The following is a 23,727-nucleotide window of genomic DNA, read 5'->3' on the forward strand; positions in this document are numbered from 1 at the left end:
ACTACATATATATATAATATATAGTTTTATATATTAAACTATATATGTATGTGTTTGTTTAGAGGTATTTGTACATGTAATATACATATATATTCAGACATGATAATTTGTATGAAATGAGTTGTTTGGTTATGTTCAGGTCTTTGTGGATAGTAGTTCACAGCACAGACTCATAAATGTACTTAGCTGAGAGGTTGAGCCTTGAAATCAGTTCTGAAATCTCACTCTCAGTAGGAGGCCACACACCATCCAGACCGAGCCTAACAGACTCATGTGTGGAAGAGAGGGTGAGAAAAATGATACCTTACCTGTCTTTATCATGTTTTTTTCTTTTTTCCTTTTAAGGGGAATAGACTGAATTTTAAATGGTCAAGATGATTTGGAAATTCATTTTTCAAAACAAGCATGTTTCCTATTGACTAATAATCACAGTTTTTAAATATTTAAAACATCTTCATGAATCTGTATAAAATAATCTATGAATGTTTATAGTTAAAGGCAGGTACATCATTATAAATGTTACACGTTAAGGTTTGCAATGAACCCAGTGCTCACTTACTCTTCAAACCTTGCCTTTGTGTAGCATTTCATTGATGTCAGAGGAATTTCACATACATTATCTTATTTGTTCCTCATAATAATTGCCTGTGGCATAAATACTACCTCTGTGATTTTATAGGTGAGGTGGGCTTAGAGAAGTTGCTTTGCCCAAGGTCACACATGTCCAGGTCCAGAGTTTCCCTACCAAAGTTTGCTCACTGCCTCTCTATGGTTATTTTTCATATTATTATGAAATAGCATAAATGAATTAATCAGTCTTAGGAGGAGAACATCTCATCCTATTATAGGATAAAAACAGGTTCCTGTGTGGCTTCATCTGGAGGATTCTGCTCCAAGGTGCTTGAAAGACCATCATGTCTGGAAATACATGGCATTTTGTTTTTCCCAGAGTCCACCTCTCTTATCTCCCATCTCCATGGGCTTCCAGAACTTGGCCAGGGAAAAGAAGAACAGTGTAACGTCATGTGTGTCCTGCGCTCTCACACAGTTATACAGAATGATTTTAATTCTGCAAAACAATAAATAGAACTTGTTAAAAGTGAATATCTTAAAGCTCAATACAAATCTGTATTATAGTAATTTTGCAGGCTATTTTACAAGAGAAAAATATTCTGATATTTTAGGGAACAGTAAAAATGTTAAAGCATGGGATAAATTATGTTTATCATTTTGAACTCATTGAATAATGCTTTATTATTAGCACTGAATAATGCTTTATTCAGTGACTTAAATGTAGTATGATGAACCCTGAAATTGGTTTTTAAAAAATCGTGAAAATGACATGAGGCAGTGTCCTCTTGTTGTGTGAAACCCCAAATACCACTGCTGCAGTCAGAGTCTTTGGTTGAGATTTTTAGTTTAAAAAAAAAGGTTTTATTATTAAGAACTTTTAAACTACAAATATATTAGTTTTGTTTTGTAACGCAGTAGTCTTGTTCAGTGCCTTTTTGTTTAAAAAAAAAAAAAGAAAGAATGTCCAGAAGAGTATACTTAATCAATTGAGATATTTATGGCTTTTTCTTCCCAGAAAATGTGGAAATTTTCCACCTCCAATTCTTATTGACATTTGTTCTACAACCATATGGCATTTTTACTTGTGGTAGAAAAAAAATGTATATATTGTAATAGAGGTACATAATTAATCTAATGATGGCTTCAGTTTTCTGTCATCTCTGTAAATATGGTTTTATCCAAAAGTATTTGACTTGATTTATTCTTTTAATCTGTGATGTGTATTTTAAAAGTTTGCCCTTGTGCAAAGGACATTATTAACATAGGTATGTGTTCTCTTCTCAAAGGAAATTCTAATGTTTTCCTAGATAGATAGATAGATAGATTGACAGATATACACACACACCTCATAGGGTATATAGAACAGAAGATATATAGATAGATAAATAGATAGATGTACAATCCTCACAACAGTCCTATGAGGGAGGTACTATTATATATATCTTATAGATATATATATATATTATATAGATATAAATATATTACCACAGTGCTAGGCACATGTAAGTACTATATATGGGGTTGTCTTTGTTGTTATTGCCATTATTAATATTATTACTATTTTAATATTGGGAAGCACTACCATTCTAATTGTGTGTTGGCATGTGAATTCATGTGATTGAGGAAATATAATAACTGAAAATTCTCTTATTTCCAACTCCTTCCACTTTTGCCAAAATAAGATATTTAATTAAGGTCAGTAGATCAGTAGATTTTTTTTCCTGCAGATTCTTTTAAATAATTTGTTATTCTAAGCAAAAAGGAAATTTTTATGTTGTTTGTAGTACATTTCACAGTTTCTTGTATTAGAGAAAGGTTTTAATTGTAGCTTTCCCTTTTGTACCAAGTCTTGCCACTCAGAAGCTGGCAAAACCATTCAGCTGAAGCAGTGTCAGCTAGGATGTTGAAGTTGCATGGGACCTTGGAGGCAGCCTTGTGCCACGCCCCCCTTGAGCTTAGAGTTTCATTCATACCTTTTTCTGATGTGGGCATCTAGTCGCTGAGGACTTTAAATAATAGGGAGTTAACAGCTTGTCAAAAAAGAAAACTATTCGTGTTAGACAACTCTAGTCATTTGAAAGCTCTTTCTTGTTTGTTACTGAAATTAAAGCTTCCCAGAAACTTCATCTTGTTGCTCTTTGTTCTGTTCCCTGAAGCATATAGAACAAGACTGCTCCTTCTCCCATTTAATTGCTTTAGAAGTTTGAAGATGGGTTTAATATCTTCCTTTAATCCTTTCCTCCAGGTTAAGCATTCCTTAAATGATATGTTTCCAAATATTTCTTCATCCCAACACTGGACCCTTTCTATCTTGTCAGTGTCCTTCTTGAGACATGGCACCCAGGACTGAACATAGTTTTCTAAACATGATCGACCATCAAAGATTGCGGTGAGACTGTTGCTGCCTGTCTTTTGGACATGTACATCTGCTTATACTGCCAAAGTTTGCGTTTCCTTTTTTTTTTTTTTTTTAGTATCTACATCATAGTTCTGGCTTATATACAGAATGTGGTTATCAAAGATTTTCAGCGTTTTTTTATGAGTCACTGCCAAACTGAGGTTTAAACTTTTGCAATTAGTTTTTGAAACCTAAATGCTCAACTCTACAGTTGCCCTGTTACATTTCATCTGGCTAGTATCAGTCTATTGCTCAACATGTCAAAACCATTAAGATTTTGATGCTATCCATGTGTTGGCTTTCTCTCTTGGCTATATGATGTCTGAAAATTAAAATTTAATATGCATTTCTTCTTCATCTTCATTCAAGCACTGTGATAAGGGAAAGGAACCAAGTATTGAGTCTTGTAGCACAACACTAGAGATCACTTTTCTGCTCAATATAAATCCACTACTAAACATTTTCTAGGAATAGTTATTTTACATATTTGAATCCATATTGCAAACTCTTATACAGATCCCATTTCTCTGTCTTATCCACGACTAAGTTTCCATAATCTGAATATACTCTATCTTTACTATTTCTGAAGCTAACAGCCAAGTTAACATCAAAAGAAAAATGAGAGTGTTTTGTCATAATGTGCTCATTGTGACCCACCTACCTTGGGGCTGCTATCACTGCTGCCTTTTCTCGAGAGCTCACAAACTGTCTATTTAATAACCTTTTCTGGAATTTTGCCATAATTTTCATAAGCTCACAGATCTGTGTTCCAGAATGCACATTCGTCCTCATCTTTTTCTTTTTTGTCCTGTGTTGGAAAGCATTAGTCATTTGACTCTCCCATCTGTGACATTTCTCACAGTCTTTCAGTAGCCGGGAAGGACAGTTATATGCGTTCTGAGCATGAGAGAGCAGAACAGAGGTGGGTGGGTGCATCTGTGAAGGTGCCCTAGACCAGAAGCTAGGTCTCCAGAGTGAGAAGGAAGACAGAGAAGGGAAGTGTTAGAGGATGAAAGCTGGACAAGAACATCAGAAAAAAAGAGTGAGAAAGCTGCTGCAGGGAGGGGCTCAGTGGGGTGCTGCACAGTTATTTGTTCTAGAGGATAATATGACGTTTGGATTGGGAAGGTGGGTGGTCTTGGAAAGCAAAGGACACCAGAAGCCAGGATGGTAGCTGCATCCAAGGCACCCCTGACAACCTGTAATGGGCTATGTGAATGCACATTTCATCTTTAAAGGCCCCTCTTCATGGAATTTATTTTAGTCTTTACGACTTTGAACTCATTCTTCAGTTGTTCTATTTCCTTTGTCTTCTTTTAATAGTATATTATCTTTTTCTTTTCAACATCTTTATTGGAGTATAATTGCTTTACAATGGTGTGTTAGTTTCTGCTTTATAACAAAATGAATCAGCTATACATATACATATATCCCCATATCTCATCCCTCTTGCATCTCCCTGCCTCCCATCCTCCCTATCCCACCCCTCTAGGTGGTCACAAAGCACCGAGCTGATCTCCCTGTGCTATGCAGCTGCTTCCCACTAGCTATCTATTTTACATTTGGTAGTGTATATATGTCCATGCCACTCTCTCACCTCATCCCAGCTTACCCTTCCCCCTCCCCGTGTCCTCAAGTCCATTCTGTACGTCTGCATCTTTATTCCTGTCCTGCCCCTAGGTTCATTAGAACCATTTTTTTTTTTAGATTCCATATATATGTGTTAGCATACAGTATTTGTTTTTCTCTTTCTGACTTACTTCACTCTGTATGACAGACTCTAGGTCCATCCACCTCACTACAAATAACTCAATTTCATTTCTTTTTATGGCTGAGTAATATTCCATTGTATATATGTGCCACATCTTCTTTATCCATTCATCTGTTGATGGACACTTAGGTTGCTTCCATGTCCTGGCTATTGTAAATAGTGCTGCAATGAACATTGTGGTACATGACTCTTTTGAATTATGGTTTTCTCAGGGTGTATGCCCAGGAGTGGGATTGCTGTGTCATATGGTAGTTCTATTTTTAGTTTTTTAAGGACCCTCCATACTGTTCTCCATAGTGGCTGTATCAATTTACATTCCCACCAACAGTGCAAGAGGGTTCCCCTTTCTCCACACCCTCTCCAGCATTTATTGTTTGTATACTTTTTGATGATGGCCATACTGACTGGTGTGAGGTGATACCTCATTGTGGTTTTGATTTGCATTTCTCTAATGATTAGTGATGTTGAGCATCCTTTCATGTGTTTGTTGGCAATCTGTATATATTCTTTGGAGAAATGTCTATTTAGGTCTTCTGCGCATTTTTGGATTGGGTTGTTTGTTTCTTTGATATTGAGCTGCATGAGCTGCTTGTATATTTTAGAGATTAATCCTTTGTCAGTTGCTTCATTTGCAAATATTTTCTCCCATTCTGACGGTTGTCTTTTCGTCTTGTTTATGGTTTCCTTTGCTCTGCAAAAGCTTTTAAGTTTCATTAGGTCCCATTTGTTTATTTTTGTTTTTATTTCCATTTCTGTAGGAGGTGGGTCAAAAATGATCTTGCTGTGATTTATGTCATAGAGTGTTCTGCCTATGTTTTCCTCTAAGAGTTTTATAGTGTCTGGCCTTAGATTTAGGTCTTTCATCCATTTTGAGTTTATTTTTGTGTATGGTGTTAGGGAGTGTTAATAGTATATTATCTTCTGCAAATATTTGCACATACGTGTTCTTACTCAACATACAGCCTTTACATCTGGGAGCCCCTTATTTTTGTCATCATCTCCTTCCCCCATGCATGCCCATCAGTCTTTAGCAGATTCTGACAAGGTTGTTTGTCTTTGAACATTTTCTCTGAGGAACAGCACTTTAAAAACACTTGTGGCAAGTGTCCTGGTGACAATACAAGCCTCTGGGTGGAGTCCCACACAATTTTTACAGTTTTGTACCTCTCTCTTGTCAGCTCCTTCAGAACAGGGATAGTGCCCTGTCTCCACCGTGGTGCTCTGTGCAGAGGAAATGCTCAGCAGTGGAGGGGGTCGTAGGCTCCTCCTTTTACACCTGGACCTTCTCAAATGAGAGCCCTGAAGAGCTTATTCAGTAGCCATTATTTTGGTCACTTTCATAATTAAGTATGACATTGTTGGAATTTAGTTTTTCAGAGGCTTCCATCACCCTTGAACTTTATTTCCAGTTATAGTTAATGGCAATCTTTTCACTAAACTTATTTTTGCAATGTTCTTTCCTAACATATAGTCTGGGTGTCCAAACCCATTCCTGCTAGGCCTTTCTAAGGACTGATTCTACTACCAAGATGGCATTAATTTTTTGTTAATTCCTATCACCTTTATATCCAATTATGCTGACATAATTAAGCAAAAAGCGCTTCTTCTATCTTCTAATACACAAGATTATCAGTTAGGCACACCAGGAATTTGTCAACTATAGAATGCAAGTTTTAGCAGATGTTCAAAGGTTGAAGTCCCGTATCATTACTGCATCATACCTTTCTGCCAGCTGTATAATCTCTATTAAGGAAGCCTGGTCCACTTCTACCACTTGGTTGAGAGGTATGTGGTCTCTTCCCATAACAGCATGGCTTCCATTTGTTTCCTTTTACCCTTATCCAGCTGTTTTCAACCATTTAAAAACAAAACAAAACTTTAACATATTGTTTCATCCTCCCTTACCCTCTATTATACAGTTTCTTCAGAACAAGGTCTGCCCCGTGTTCCAGATGAGTTTTAGTATCCCTGTTCTCTCTAAGCACTCTATCTGGTTGGGTGAAAGAAAATTTAGGGTTATCTCCAAATCTTTTCCAGTGCTATAGAGTAGAAGAGCTCTGGATGTGCAGAAATGAAACCTAGGGCATTTCTCAAATTTGCTCGTGACTCTGGTCCACATCACTTACCCTCTCTCATCCAGTGTCTTCTCCTGCAAAATGAGGTGAGAAGCGAAGATGGTGCTTGGGGTTTCTTCGAGGTCTAAGGTCTTGTTTTGGTTTCATTGGAGAGAAATGACTGCTGCCTCCACATCTTCTAAAGCTGCTTAGATCCCGTGGCAAGGGCTTGCCTTTAAAATTTTAAGAGGACTTTCAAACCAAATAGTTTTCAGAGGCATACAATGATTTCTCAAAAGGGTCTCATAGGGCTTCCCTGGTGGTGCGGTTGTTGAGGGTCTGCCTGCCAATGCAGGGGACACGGGTTCGAGCCCTGGTCTGGGAGGATCCCACGTGCCGCGGAGCAACTGGGCCCGTGAGCCACAGCTGCTGAGCCTGCGCGTCTGGAGCCCGTGCTCCACAACAAGAGAGGCCGCGATAGTGAGAGGCCCGCGCACCGCGATGAAGAGTGGCCCCCACTCGCCACAACTAGAGAAAGCCCTCGCACAGAAACGAAGACCCAACACAGCCAAAAATAAATAAATAAATAAGTAAATTTAAAAAAAAAAAAAAAAGGGTCTCATAAAAGCAACATTTATCACGGAAAAGGTGTTTAATAACAGCCTTTAATAAATGTTAAATAATAATGCATTTTAAGTACTGTGGATCCTCTTTGTGTTAATATCTTTAATTGGATCCTCTAGCAGGGGATTTGAACTTAATTTATTTCGGGTGATTCTGCACTTATACAATTATTCAATTGACTTAATTAGAGATTTAATTACATTATTGCCCTAAAGTGCTATATCAGGGAAATAAAATAATAATTCACTGATAATTCACCATTTTGTATTTTTTTAGTTTATCCTACAGCTAAAGTGTTTTTCAGGCCGTAAAGGCCAGAGTGGGCATACTAGCATTTCTAGCCACATCCTAATATGGAAAGTTCTACCTATGCATCAATTGGGAATTTGCCCAGTCAAAATGTAGGGGAAGGCAAAAGCGGAAATAATTTTTTTTTAATTGTGGTCTTTTCTCTTGCAGTTATTAGAACTAAGGTCATGGGCCCAATCCCTCAGTGTTCCATTCAACCCTCTCTGGTTCTGTAGCCCTATGACAAACCGTCTAACAGGTGGTCCTGGGGGCAGCAACTGTGTTTCTCTTTGTACCTCCAGCCCCTACTATATACCTATACCATATAGGTGCCCAATAAATGCTTGGGCATTAAATAAATTTAATTTGAGCATTGCAAGGACAACCCTTTGGAAGTGTGGTTAAAACGATATAAGCCCAACATGACAGTTTTAAAATACAATCTCTCAAAATACATGCCCCAGCGAGTGAGGTACTTCCAAATCTGGCTAATCATTGGAATGACCAGTGATTAGCACTTTAAAAAAGCGTAAAAAAAAAGAAGCATTTTTTTTTAGGCCTTACTGAATCCATCTCCAGGAATGAGGCCTAGGCATCTGCATTTGAAAGCTCCCCAGATGAATCTTATGATCAGCCAAGTTTAGGAACTCCAGCTTAATGTGTCTTTTGTCGCATTTATTTACAAAGGACAAGATTGTATTCTTCTGGATAAACTCATGGCCTATTCTAATTTATAGTAAAAACGAGTCTCGTTTATGCTCTATTAATTATATCTAAAGGATTTCCTTTGAGCCAGTAGTTTATGTTGAGTTGGTGGAAGTGTATACAGATGCCTGTGAGGAATAATACCTTCCATGAAGGATTCGATTACTGATGAGTTCTGAAATGGGCATTTTACATGTGGAAGCTATCGGGTCCTTGGTATGCAAAGTCCTGGGAGCCAACCCTGTGGAGAGCAGATTGGAGTATTAACTGGAAGTACAGTAGTCATTGGGGAAGAGAAATTAACTCTTTTAGGGCTTGAGTAACTTTTAGTGATGTCCTCCTGGGTGCTATTTTGCCCTAGTCTGAATTACCCTTCATTGTAGGGTTAAATACCATATAAGTCACCATCAAATATTCAGTTGAGCCTGACTGAATAAAGTTTACAGACTAACAAACTAAACGTAGCAATCAGAGAAACACAGAATGTAGAACATTGTACAATATAGCTTGGTCCTTTCAAAATGGCAATAGCATAGGGGGAAGAAGAAGTTTAAAGTGTCGTAACAGATGAATGCAGTGTGTAAACCAGGATTCATTGTGGTTTGGGGGGGAAAAAAAGGCTAAAAAAGACATTTTGGAGCCAATTGGGGAAATTTGCAGGTGGACTAGATATCGATAATAGGAGAGGATTACTGTTAACTTTCTGAGCTATGATAATAGTATTCTGGCCATGTAGGAGAATGTTCTTATCTTTGGAGATGCTTCTCAAGACAAGGGTAAAGCATCCTGCAGCCTGTGGTATGTCCAAGCCTCCTCCTACCAGCTGAGAGCCAGTTGTTAAATATTCAAGAATTTTGTGATTCTACAACCCTTGGTAGCTTGAAATCAGCTGTGATGGGAGTATTTATACCACAAAAATCTGCAAGTGCTACAAATAGGGCTTTTTCCTCCTCTGGAGAGCTAATATACCAGCTTAAACAGCTTACTTTAAAATGATTCAGAAAACACACACATACAAGTAGATAGAACAAAAATAGCAAAATATTAATGGTTGTTGAATCTAGGTAGAAGATACGCGTTCATTAATTATGCTACGTCCAGAAGTCACAGACTTCCTGTAAAGGCCAAAGTGTAAATATTTTAGGCTTTGCAATCCATACAGTCTCTGTGGCAGCTACTCAACTCTGTAGGTCTGCCATTATAGCACAGAAACAGCCATAGACAATACTTAAATAAATGGGCATGGCTATATTCCAGCAGAACTTAATTTATAAAAACAGGCGGGCCAAATTTGGCCTGAGGCCATAGGTTGCCAACTCCTGGGCTAGTCTTTCAACTTTTCTGTACTTTTGAAATATTTGAGGGATTTCCCTGCTGGTCCAATGGTTAAGACACTGCGCTTCCACTGCAGGGGGCATGGGTTCGATCCCTGGTCAGGGAACTAAGATCCCGCGTGCCACGCAGCACAGCCAAAAAATAAAAAAATAAAATAAAAAATAAATAAAATATTTGATAATAAAAAAAATTTTTAATAAAGTTCTTAGGTTGGTTTTCAGAGCCCACCTGGGTCCCCTCACACCTACTCCTGCAAAGTATCACACCAATCTGTTTTCATTCACTCTGGTCTCCTCTGTGCCTTTGTTCAAGCTATTCTCTTTCCCTATAATTTTCTTGCTACCCCGACGCCATAACTACTTATCAACATTCTCAGGACATGCCTTAAATCCCTTTTCTGTAAGGCCTTCTTAAATCTCTTCTAATCAAAGTTGCTCTCTCATTTCTCTGGTCATCTGTAGTCCTTCATTTGCTGCTTTTCACAGTATACCCTTCGTTAGTTCCTGACCCATAAAGCAAAAAAGGATCATTGTACTCTTTACACATAATAGGTGCTCAATTAATATTTACAAATTGAAATCCAGTCATGCAGATATCCACTTGCCTGCAGTTACCAACCTAGAAGTCCAGAATAGAGAATGTTGGCCAGTCTAATTTAGGTTAAAGAATTAAAGATAATGAAAATAAGAAGCGTGTTCTTTCTTTTTCTTTTTTTTTAATCTTTAAGGCTGGTCTGATCCAAGTTCAACTACCTTTGAGGTTGCTGTGCATCAAGCTAAAATAGACTTGATCTTGGTGGATGGGGTAGCTTTCTTGGCAATGGCTAAGGGCTTGAGGAGGAAGAAGAATTAAGTCGTTCCCAATATCTATAGTGTTTTAGACACTGTCAAGCACTCTATACTGTCTCATGCAGTACCCCCCCAGCAGTCCTACAAGGGACTGATATTATCCCCATTTAGAACTCAGAGCAGTTAACTGGCCTAAGATGGGAGCTAGAAGAGGAGTTTGAATCTGGCTACCTCTGATACCCAGGACCATCTTAGTGCCTTCATGCATTCAATGATGGCAGGAGACCAGGGAACCCTAGGCTGAAACAATACCAAAGTTCATATGCAGTGTGGAAATACCTGTAGAATGCTGAGAGTCTGGCGGAGTATAATATTAAGTGCCACTGGACTGGGGGTTAGGAAAACTGGCTTCTGATCGCAGCTTTGTCACTATCCATCTATGATCTTGTGTGAGCCGCTGAGCTTCTCTGGCCCTCTCCTCTCATCTATATAATTAGGGGAGTAAAGCAGGTTATTTCTTTTATTCCTTTATGTTTCATGCATTATACGATAGCTCCAAGTCTAATGAAGAGATAGATAAGTGAATGGAGAATTAAAATACAACACTATATAGGGACTTCCCTGGTGGTGCAGTGGTTGGGAATCCGCCTGCCAGTGCAGGCGACACGGGTTCGAGCCCTGGCCCGGGAGGATCCCACGTGCCGCGGAGCAACTGGGCCTGTGAGCCACGGCTACTGAGCCCGCGTGCTGCAACTGATGAAGCCCACGCACCTGGAGCCCGTGCTCGGCAGCAGGAGGGGCCACCGCAGTGAGAAGAAGCCCGTGCACCGCATCGAAGCGTGGCCCCCGCTTGCCGCAGCTGGAGGGAGCCCGTGCGCAGCAACGAAGATGCAAAGCAGCCAAAAATAAATAAATATAAATAAATTTATAAGATAAAAATACAAATAAATAAATAAATTCATTAAAAAAAATTTTTTTAAAAATTAAAATACAACACTATATAATAATGCTGTACTCCACATATGCACAGGGCACTCCAGGAGCCCCAAGGAAGAAGGGCACCTAGCCCCTTAGGGCTGTCATCCTAGCTGTGTACATTCCACCCAAGTGGAATTTGGGAAGCTTGATGGGGCAAGGGGTGTGTGTGGAGACTGTCTCAAGCCATCAGCTGCAAGTAGTTTCCCTAAGTAATGATGAAATGGCGGAAAGGGAAAGGACTTCCATGCCTCATGAAAGAGCTTGGACTTTTTTTTCCTTAAAGCTACTGGAAGGCATTGGAGGGTTTTAAGCAAGATCACATTTGCTTTTTATAAAGATCTCCTTGGCAGCATGAAGGATGGAGTCCAGGGGCAAAGAACTGGTGGTGGGAAGACTCTTTAGGAGGTGATTGCAAAAATAACCCAGGCAAGCGATGATGATAGCCTGAACTGATGTGGCAATGAGAGTGAAGAGCAGATGATAATTTGAGGACTTTGTATGAGATAGAGTGGCTGGGACTTAGTGAGTGTATCAGTCAAGATGGCCACAGACAACCTGACAGTCTCTTCAGACAACAGATGCGTTTCTTGCCCATACTACATGTCCTGTGCAGGTTGGAGAGGCACCGTGATTGCTCACTGTGGCCACTCGGGGATCCAACCTGAGGAGCTTCTTCGATGTGACTGGTTGATGTACCAGAGGGAAACCTCTGGCAGGACTCACATGGACCGTTAAATGCTACAGCCCGGAAGTGACACGCACCATTCGTGTGTCATGGACTAGAACTTGTCGCTGGGCCCCAGCCAACCTAGTGGGGAGCCAGAAAGTTCAGTCATGGGTGAGCCATGCTGCCTGAATGGATGAAGGAGGACTCCCGAGTTTCTGATTTAGGGAGTAAAGCAGACATTAGAGGTATTCACTGAGAAAGAGAAGATGGAATCAAGGCAAGGGGAAGTGGACCGGCCAAATCATTATAAGTCTTTTTCAGCTCTAAAGTGTAACCATTGTATTGGTCCTTTCCAGTCATCAGGGAGAGGGATTGGAAATCAACTCCATTTGTGGGCAAGAGTTGACTTTATTCTTCACAAAGGGTATTTTAATTCATTCCTCCCAAAGTCTTACAGTTTTCATAATGTAGTGCTCAGATCTAATACTATGTGTCTTTCTTGAATTTTCACATGGACTATTGTGTCAACATACAATGTAAAAATATTAGTTATTAACTAGGATGTTAATGAAGCCTTCCTCACCTAAGAATATCAGGCTGCTGAATTCAAAATGTCAGAGATGTAAATGCCCTCCGCCTTCATCACCGCCACCCCTAGCAGGGCCCACTAGCAAGGGCCCACTTCAAGGGGCGGGAGTTGGGGAAGAGGTGTAATTAGGCTAATTGGAGCCTATTGTTCTGCTCTGGAGGGCCGAAACCTAGCAGCCTTAGGGAATGTTAGTGCCTCAAAATCACTGGAGAATGGTGTCCTCTTTAACCTCAAAAGCAGAAACAGTGAATCTATACTGTTTCTCCCCTTCTTTGTTTTCCACCTCTCCTCCCCAATTTAATTGTGGTACCTTAAAAACTGACTTTTACTGTGCATTTGTTTCTTAACAGTTGCGAGAAACAATCAAAGCTGGCAAAGGTGTGACTTCAGCTATTGACCTGTGTCGTTACCATGGAAACAAGGCACTGGAGGCCCTGGAGAGCTTTCCTCCCTCGGAGGCCAGAACTGCTTTAGAAAACATTGTGTTTGCTGTGACCAGATTTTCGTGACACCAAATTAAAAAGACTATTGTTCGTTAGCTGAAAAAACCTGGGGAATGAGGTGATCGGGAGAGCTTTCATGATGAAAGATCTAAATGTGTTAATGACTTTAACAACATATACATTTTTTTTCTTTTTACCACACTGCTAAATGAATACTGCCTTCTTTTTGGAACTGCTACCAACAAAATTAGAAGAATAAAGGTCAAGCAGTTTTCAGTTGTCACGCCAGAAGCACACTTGAGGCTTCAGAAGCAGAAATAATTAATGAGATTCGCTCCTGTGACCTCAGCAAATGGACAGGAAATAAGTCCTTATTGATTGGACTGAGCCAGGGATGGCGCCAGGGCGGTGGCCTGTGGTTTTCCTTCTAGAGAGGACAGGGCAAGCTGGAAGCTGCAGGTGTCAAGAGAAACACTATCAATGCCAGCCAGGGAGGACTGTCAAATCAAAAACCAGTGACCAATTTTTCATAACGGAGGGTAGCTTAATGATTAAGAAAAAAAAACATGCTCTGTCTTCTTGCAATTATGTCTTTGTATTTATAGATGCAGTATGGATATACTTTGTGCTTCTTGGGTTCTGTAAGATTTTCGGGGGGAAACTGCTGAAAAAATAATGCCAAATATTTGAAGTAGGAGATTAAAATGTTATCAAATGTTAACTTGGTTATAGTAGGAATTGCCTGTTTTTCTTTCCGGAAGACCAAATTTTTTCAAACGCATTTCAAAGAACCAAACTTTTTTTTTTTTTTTAAGCTGAACGGGATGCTTCTTTTTTTCAAGTAAATGTATTCATTTGTAATACGTTGGTGTAGAGAATACCTTTAATTTTTACAAGTGTCAGATATATAATTGTTGTACTGGGGAATTCATTGGTGATTTTTTTTTTTTAGCCTCAGAGTGTCAAATTTTGGTCTTGAACCACAGACATCCAATTACAGAAAGAATATAAGCAATCTCACAGGCCTGCAATTGGACACTGTCTCTCTGTGGTTCATAGGAGATGATTTTTGAGGTTTGCATGCATGCAATATGAGAACACCGTTGACAAGAAGGCTGAGTTTACATAAATGATCTAGATTGAGACTCAGCTACCTTTCTTCCTTATGTGGTGTAATTACAGCCCTATCTGGAGACAGCGAACACAGCAAACAGATTTTATTACCTAGTTCACTCAAACACTAAGTGAAGTCACTTTAGTTAAATTCCTTCTTCAAAAGTTACAAAACCGTTTTATCAGGACCCATCATGTGGCATGCAATGAACAGAAAATATAAGCTACAGAGGTTAAGGTATTGTATTTTGAAATATTTTTAAGCATACTTGAAATGTTGTAATTGTACAGTTTGTGCTACTACAATCTGAAGGCCTATAGATTTAGCTGAAGAGAACACTCCACTCTTCTGTTTGAAATGTCTTTTCTCACAGAAATTGGCTTAATTAGTAACTATGGTTAGACGCTTTAGATCAGACTAGGTTTTAATCATTAACTTCCACAAAGGAGGAGTCATGCTTTGTGTTCTCTGGATGAGCAGAAACTTCAGCAAGCTGTAGGTTTTATTAAGCAGATGGTCGGGTACTGTGGAACACAAGGCAGGATTCTAGGGCTCTTCTAGTTCTGGTTTAGCGCCTGGCTCGCTGTGTGACCTTGAACAAGTCACGTCCCTCTGAGCCTCAGTTTCCACATTTGTAAAATAAGGTTAAACAAGAGAATATATGAGGTCCTCTCCAGCTTTGTTTTATTTTCTAAAAGTTTGCCATTTCTGACTCTCTAGATAACAAAGATGCTATGTGAAATTCAGGGAAGAGGGAAGGTGAAACCCAAAGAGAGGCTATGAAGGAAAGCATAAAACTTAATGGCAGACTTCTTGCCAAGCTGCCTCACAGGTGACCTAGAGAATTCCCAGCTCTCCTTTGGATGGCTTATAATCCTGGACTCTTTGTTTCAACACCCGCCTTTCTGCTTTCTTTGGAACATTTCCTACCTCCCTTTCATCTTCCCAGCTGCCTTCCAGGCCTCTGTTCGCTCTCCTGTGCCTGCCCTCAGGCTCCCTGGGAGCAGCGGCCCTGCCCTCACTGTTGAGTGACAGCTCTGCTTTTGTTAAACCTAATACGCTGGCTAAGTCAGTCTAAAGTATTAAATACTGATAGTCTTCTCCATACCCCTTCTTCAGGGATATTTATTTATTAATTCATTTTGAGCCCTTATAATTTCAGACAATCTCTAGGGAGAAATTTGGGGGCAGCAAGACGCGCTTAATTACACTTTTTGGCCTACTGCCTGAGTGCTGCCAGGGAAGGTACTGACAAGGCAGAGTTAGTGACCTTAGAATGTCTCCTCCTTTACCCCCTCTGCATCACCCTCCACCCCCAGTTTCTTGCTAGAGTGAAGAATTCATTCATTAACCATTGTCCCTCTTCGCCCCACCTGGGCCTGCAAACCTCACTCACTTCAGGCCCCTGAGCCCACGTGCACTCTCCTTCCTCCCTATCAGTCTTTTCTTCAAGTAAGGGCTCTGCGTGTATACCAGGCACCCTGCTAAGGGCCTTAACAGTACTGTCTTGTTCGAATCCCACGACCACTCTCTGGGGGTAAGACTTAATCCCCCATTTATAGATGCAGGAGCTGGCAGAAAGGACTGCCTCTGACAGACTGGCTTGCCTTCACACGCCATCTCCCCACTTTAGAGTCTTTCCAGACAGCACCTCTTTCTCTCTTCCTTTGCTTCTCTTTCCAGATAAGACTCTACTCCTTTCCAAAGATCTTGAGCCTTCAGCCTCCTGTCTCCCTCATGTCCCTATTCTTGAGTCTTGTGTTTCCCCTGCTGGCTATGAATGGGCTCAGTTCTCCCGTAAATGACATCCCTCGCTTCCCCTGTTTATCCTTCCACCTCTACTTTTTTCTTCCTAGCATTAGCAGCACACCTTCTTACAGGCTACTAACTCCTAACCCTTGCAATTGGTCATTCACTACATTCACTGCCGGGTCCCCACCATCTAGACCAGCGCCAGCACTGTAGACACTCAAAGACTACTTGTTCAACAAATCTGTCGGGTCTCACGGCACTACTTCACTGAGATGCCTTCTTCTCGTTCACAGATGGTGGCCTCACTGTGAAGTTTACCAGCCGTCCCCCTGCATGCAGACTTCCCCACAGCATTTCACCTTGCTAATGCAGCTTCCGCCCTCACCTCCCCAGCACCTGTGACCCACTTCCCCTCTTCTCTGACTACCCTTCCTTTTGTGTCTCACACGTCTCTCTCTTAGTCCCACCTCTAGAGACATTCTTTTCTAAATTTTTAAATTATATTTCCCGAGGAACTACAAAGCCGTTTCCTGTGCCACTAAGTCATCTTCTTTTAAATTCCCCAACTTAGAAAAACTGTTTCTAAAAAACAGTATCAATTAGATATTGATTAGGTAGTGAGTTATTTGCCATTCACTATTAGTTACTTTGAAAGAAGATAAGGATTATGACTATCATTAAACTTTGTTGTGAGTTTTACTTGATGACAACACTAAATCCTCTTCATGTTTTCTTATATAATGTGGTAACCTAGTCACACCTAAAAATAAATGATCAGTGACATTGTGTGCCTGGTCCAGGTCTCATTCTCTAATGTTTGAGACTTTCTCTTACCTATGCCAATGTTATTGCTATGGCCCAGGATGCAGGTGAAACCTACAGACTTGGGGTAAAAGACATATACATTAGTGCAAAACGCTCCAAAAAGATGTACACGTTTTTTAAGGCCCAGTACCTACAACACAATGAACTCAGGTGACCAGAAAGTAATCTGAATAATCCGTGATTATCTTTCAAAACCTGACAAGTTGCTGTAACATAGATCTCTTTGAGCAAGTGGCTTTGGGGGAATTGTGTTTAATCAACAAAATTGCAGCTAAAGGAAACTTCTTTTTCTTTCTCTCTTTTTTAAGACTTAACTAGGAATTCCCTGGTGGTCCAGTGGTTAGGACTCGGTGCTTTCACTGCCGTGGCCTGGGTTTACTCCCTGGTCAGGGAACTAAGATCCTGTAAGCTACATGGCGCAGCCAAAAAAAAAATAAAAGACTAACTAAACAGCAGGTCCATCACAGATAAGGAGAACCTTGCTTTCAGAAAACCCTTTTCACGTTCCTTCCTAGAGTTCTTAGTTTCAGGAAGATTCTTTCCTGCCCCTTCACTTGTCTTCCCACTGTGAAATCCTATTGTTAAGATCTCACCTTTCTGACAAATAGAAGTTCCAGGATTTATCTTTAGAACTAATGACTGCCTCTCAATCTGGAGAAGGCATGCCACACCTTTGCTAAAACTCAAAAAGGCAGAGATGGATTGGGTTGATTTTCTAATCTATTTGTGAGGACACAATTGTCACTCCATTATTATTAATAATTTCCATTATTGTTAATCACCTTTTAGTAATAATAAAGCTATTTGCACTTTCTTTTTAAAACACAAAGCAATCTAACAACACTGTCACTTACCTCTTTCTCCATTTCCTACCGTCACTCCTAATCCCTTCTCAGATTAACTGTTTTATTCTTTCAGAAGGGATCCTGCCTTTACATTAAGGAGATAACATACTTTTGAAAAAGAAGGTCACCTGGGGAGAACCCAGAGGGGCCAGAACTGACAGTGGGGTCCACCCCTCCCTTTAGCTTCCCCACCTGCCCTTGGGGCGCTGAAGTGCTAGGTTTTAGGCCTCTACGGGTGGAGGAATGTTCTTCCTAGATATGTATTTCTTACTCTTCCGTAGAAAGAGAAAGTTTCTCAGGCTTTCCTTCCTTTTCTTTCTTTTTATAAATGCTGATTCCATCTTCATGGAAAAGCTCTATCAGCTTTCTTTCAATGTGATCTGCTCACTTCTAAGACTGATAGTATACCCATCACTGTGTATCCTGAGCAAATGAGTAGGCTCCCCACTGCCTTGACTGTTGTTGGGAAGATTTCACTTTTTGATGCATTTAAGTAAATAAACACTTTTAAAGAAATTTTGGAAAACAGAAAAAAATTACTCTCAGTCTCACCATGCTCACATATCAGTATCACCATTTCATTTGTATTTAGTCCAGCCTTTTCTGCTATGCCTATCTTTTTTTGCATGGTTGTAATTATAGTATAAATTCAACTTTGGGTCCTGCTGTTTTTACATAATACATCATAAACATATTTTCATGGTGCTGCAGTCTTCATAACCACTATTGATAAGTAGCTTCAATTCTAAACAAGGTATATTGAATTTCTGTTCCTGATTGGTTTCTCTGGGATAAATGGGTATATGGTAAATACTCATAAGTCAACATCCCAACCTGCTACTAAGAAAGTCTTTGTCTTGGAAAAATAGTGCCCCTGCAGGTTCTCCACAGCAGCAGGTTAAAACTGTGGAATAAATTCCCTTAAAATTCTTTAGCCTGAATGATTAATCTTTTCAGTTGGTGGTTCCCATTCCTTCGAAACGATGCTCAAAATGGATTCACATCTCTATGTATTTTCCTCTTGCTTCACTGCAAGTTCTCAGCCAGCCACACTTCAGTAGGACGACTTCTTTCTTCCCACTGAGGTTCACATTCTTCTAGGACGGGAAAGGCCCTCAGGCAGTTGTTTTAGGTTCTGCTCTTGGCCAAAACCATGGAGAAACCATTTTCTAAGAGTTGAGGAGCCGTCTTTCCTTCTTCAAGGACTTGGGAGAAGGAAACTCCTAGGGTTTGTTTGAAGGGAAACAAAATAACCTTTATCTGACTCAAATCTTTCATGCTATAACGGTTTGAGTTTATTGTGTTTTGTTATTGTCTTCTTTTGTTTGGATCTTTCTTTTTTTGTAAGCCTTCAAATGAAGAGAAAACAGCATCATCCTCAAAGAATTAAACTACACTTGCAACCTTTCCTTCCTTAAATTAATCATCATAACTTTACTATTCGCATTACTTCTCACTTGTCACATTTCAATGAAGTCTCCCTGCCTGTCCTCCTCCCTTATATCATGAGTCGCACAGTTACTTAAACTTACTTGTGTATGTGGAATCCGATCAGTTAATTGTGAGCTTCCTAATTGCTGCCTGTTTATGCAGTTCTGTACTTCTCTTTCCTTTTATTCTTCTTTTTTTTGAAGATTTAGAATTGCTTTAATTGCATTTTCAAAAGCAGCTTTATTGAAGTATAGTTTACATATCATAAAATTCATCTAGTTTAAGTACACAATTCAATGCTTTTTAGTAAATTTACAAAATTGTGCAAGCATCACTACAATTCAGTTTTAAAGATCCCTTGTGCACATTTGCAGTCAACCTCTGCTCCCACCCTTAATCCTAGGCAGCCACTAATCTACTCTCTGTCTCTATAGATTTGCCTTCTCTGGACATTTTATATAAATGGAGTTTTACAATACTTAGTCTTTTGCATCTGGTTTCTGTCACTTAGCATAATGTTTTTGAGGTTTATGTATGTTGTGGAATTAATCATTATTTCATTCCTTTATATTGCTAAATAATATTCCATCGAACAGATATATTCATTTATCCCTTTACCAGTTGATTGTCATTTGGGTTGTTTCTACTGTTCACCTATTATTAATAATGCTGTCTTGAATACTCATGTACAAGTCATTATGTGGACATAAGTTTTCATTTCTCCTGAGTAGATCCTCAGGAGTAAAATTTATAATAAATTTATGTTTAACCTGTTAGAAATTGCCAGACCGTTTTCCAAAATAACTGTATCATTTTACCTTTCCAACACATGTGGGTTCCAAGTTCTTCACATCCTTGCCAACTCTTGGTATTCCCTTTTTTAAAAAAATATTTATTTTATTCATTTATTTTTATTTTATTATTGCTATTTTTTTTTTTTTTTTTTTTTTGGTTGTGTCGGGTCTTAGTTGTGGCACACAGGATCTTTCCTTGTGGCGCATGGGCTCAGTAGTTGTGGCGCGGGGGCTTAGTTGCCCCGCGGCATGTGGGATCTTAGTTCCCTGACCAGGGATCAGACCTGTGCATCCCATGCATTGCAAGGCAGATTCTTTACCACTGGACCACCAGGGAAGTCCCCGGTATTCCATTTTTTATTATAGCTATTCTAGTAGGAATGAGACTGGATCTCATTGTGATTTGTATTTGCATTTTCCTAATGACCAATGATGTTAAGCATCATCTCATGAGCATGTTAGTCATTTATATATCTTCTTTGGTGAAATGTCTGTTCAAATCCTTTGCCTATTTCTTAATTGGGTTGTTTGTCTTATTATTGAGTTATAAGCATTCTTTATATATTCTGAATATAAGTCCTTTATCTGATATATGGTGTGGAAATATTTGTTCCCAATCTATAGCTTAAATTCATTTTCATAATGGTTCCTTTTGAAGTGGAGAAGTCTTTAATTTTGATGAAGTCCAATTTATCAATTTTTTCTTCTATAGATCATGCTTTCAGTGTCATATCTAAGTAATCTTTGCCTAACCCAAAGTCACAAAGATTTTCTCCAATGTTCTTTTCTCAAAGTTGTATAGTTTTAGCTCTTACATTTAGGTCTATGATGCATTTTTAGTTAATTTTTGTATATAGTGTGAGGTAAAGGTTTAAATCAGGTATCTCATCCTCAGCACTATTGACATATTGGGCTGGGTCATTCTTTGTTGTGGGGTTGCCCTGTGCATTGCTGGATGTTTAGCAGCATCTCTGGCGTATACCCATTAAATGCCAGTAGCACCCCAACCCCAGCTGCGACAATCAGAATTGTCTCTAGACATTGCCAAAAGTTCCCTGCCTTTGGGAAGCCAAAATCGCCCCCATTGAAAACCACTGGACTAAATTAATTTTTTTTTGTATGTGGATATCCAGTTGTTCTAGAACCATTTGTTGAAAAGACTATTCTTTCCTCCTTTGAGTTGCCCTAGCAACTTTGTAGAAAATCAGTTGACCCTAAATACAAGAGTCTGTTTCTGTCAATTCTGTTCCATTGATCTCTATGTCTGTCTTTATGCCAGAACCACACTTCCTTGATTACTATAGCTTTATCTTTATTTATTTATTTGTTTGTTTATATATTGGCTGCGTTAGGTCTTTGTTGCTGTGCGCAGGCTTTTTCTAGTTGCGGCGAGCGGGGGCTACTCTTCGTTGCGGTGCGAGGGCTTCTCATTGCTATGGCTTCTCTTGTTGCGGGGCACGGGCTCTAGGCGCGCGGGCTTCAGTAGTTGTGGCTCACAGGCTCTAGAGCACAGGCTCAGTAGTTGTGGCACACAGGCTTAGTTGCCCTGCGGCATATGGGATCTTCCCGGACCAGGGCTCGAACCCACATCCCCTGCGTTGGCAGGCGGATTCCTAACCACTGCACCACCAGGGAAGCCCAATTACTATAGCTTTATATTAAATTTTATAATTGGGAAGCAGAAGTCCTCCAGCTTATTTTTTTTTATTAAACTTTTAATTTTGAGGTAATTATAAATTCACAAGTAGTTGTAAGAAATAATACAGAGAGATTCTAGGTACCCTTTACAATTTTCCCCAATAGTATCATCTTGTAAAACGATAGGACAAGATCACAACCAGAATGTTGACATTGATACAGTCCATCAGTCTTATTCAGATTTCCGCATTTACACTTGTAGTTCTTCTTTTACAGAATTGTTTTGGCCACTATGGGTCCTTTGCATTTCTATAAAAATTTTAGGATCAGCTTGTCAATTTCTACAAAAGAGCCTGCTGGGATTTTGATAGGGATTGCATTGAATATATTGATCTAATTTTGGATAATTGCCATCTTAACGATATTAATCTTCTAATCCATGAATCACGATTTTCTTTTTTTTTATTGTGGTAATATATATATGTATAGCATAATATGTGCTATTTTAGTAATTTTAAGTGTACAATTTAGTGACATTAATTATATTCACACTGTTGTGCAGCCATCACCACTATTTCTATAACTTTTCTGTAAACCCAAATGGAAACCATGCTTTTCTTTAACAGCAGTACTGAAATTGCCAACTTACTAGTTACCGTATGGTCTTCTGTAGCCCCAAAAGTTCTTTTTCAGATCAGTAATTTAATACCAAACCCTGAATCCCAGGCAATCCTGGTACTTGTCTTTGGAATAATATAGACAGACTCTTTGTTAAGAAATTGGGCTTTAGGGACTTCCATGGTGATCCAGGGATTAAGACTCCGAGCTTCCATTGCAGGGGGCACAGGTTCAATCCCTGGTCCGGGAACTAAGATCCTACATGGTGCGGCCAAAAACAAACAAACAAACAAACAAGAAATTGGGCTTTAGAGTCTTCAAATCCCAGCTCTGCTACTGACAAGCAGGTTAATTTACTTCTCTGAGTCTTACATTATCATGCACAAATTTAAACTGTTTTATTTGTATCAATCTTCTAGGTGTGGGTGTCACTAAATGGGGTGCAGAGACTCCCAGGGATACTCAGAAGCCTGCCAGGTACTGTGGAAGCCACAGAATGAACATGCACATTGTCTAAGAACATATTTTTTTCCCACAAAGTTAACGTTAGGTAATTTAACTACAAATGAGCCTTTAAACTTGTATAGCATACCAGATATATATATTATGGAATTAAATGTAAGATTTGCATTCATTACAATATAAAATGTAAGACTTAAAATAAATTTACAGTCTGTATTTGGGTGCTTTGGGCTAACCCTCCTTGCATTCCACCCCCCACATTGCACTTAACAAGTCTCTTACCCTCTAGTCTCCCTCTCAGCTGTGACAGGCATTCACTCATCACTCACAGCCCTTTCCTACAGAACCTCAGAACCCTCCTCAACACAGCTCTCCAGGCAGCCACTATTATTGTGTCAGAGCCAGCACGCAAGTTGAAGTCCATTTGCCATGTCTGTTCAACTAGCTAACGACTATTTGCTTTAACCTGTATTTTACCATTACCAGGGTATTTGAAATAAAATTAATAGCCCTGAAAATCAAGGTGATTTAATTTCCTCCTAGCTTTCCAAAGGTTATGTTCTTCCTTTCAGATTATTTTACTTTCTCTGTTTTACATATAAATTATAATAAAGATAATGAAAGACCTCATATGTTGTCTTTAAAAATGACAGTGTCCATCATGTCATCCAAGTCTGCTGGTCCAAAGGTATTTATATTTTATGTAACGTTGTCCCTTTAATAGCCATCAACAGAAATCAAATGTCCATTAGTATGAAAAAACCCTTTGGAAATGTCTTTGCAAAACACTTTCCAGGGACTTCCCTGGCAGTCCAGTGCTTAGGACTCCGCACTTCCACTGCAGGGGGCATGGGTTTGATCTCTGGTCGGGGAACTAAGATCCCGCGTGCCATGCAGCGCGGCCAGAAACAAAAAGCAACAAAACAAAAAACAGTTTCCATGCACACATTGTGATCATTAGATCCTATTTAAGAAATAATAAAGTGTGTTGTTTTATTTCCTATTTAAAAAGGTTTAATTTTTGTTTTATCTCAT

At 39.4% G+C, this 23,727-nt stretch overlaps 1 protein-coding gene across 3 annotated transcripts in view; it reads left to right on the forward strand.

Moving 5' to 3' along the window:
• Nucleotides 1-23,230, forward strand: part of PDSS2 (decaprenyl diphosphate synthase subunit 2) — a 263,549-nt gene extending 240,319 nt beyond the window's left edge. For 2 of the 3 annotated variants that reach the window (XM_059941479.1, XM_059941481.1), the window contains one exon: nucleotides 13,121-13,940. In XM_059941479.1, coding sequence (XP_059797462.1) covers nucleotides 13,121-13,279 — 159 coding nt within the window. In that variant the 3' untranslated portion in view covers nucleotides 13,280-13,940. Of the gene's footprint in view, nucleotides 1-13,120; nucleotides 13,941-22,649 lie in introns of those variants that run through there. The other variant, XM_059941480.1, reaches the window with a different exon arrangement.
• Nucleotides 23,231-23,727: the final 497 nt, after the last annotated feature.

The sequence above is a fragment of the Balaenoptera ricei genome, chromosome 12, assembly GCF_028023285.1.
Source record: "Balaenoptera ricei isolate mBalRic1 chromosome 12, mBalRic1.hap2, whole genome shotgun sequence".
In the NCBI taxonomy this organism is placed as follows: Eukaryota; Metazoa; Chordata; class Mammalia; order Artiodactyla; family Balaenopteridae; genus Balaenoptera; species Balaenoptera ricei.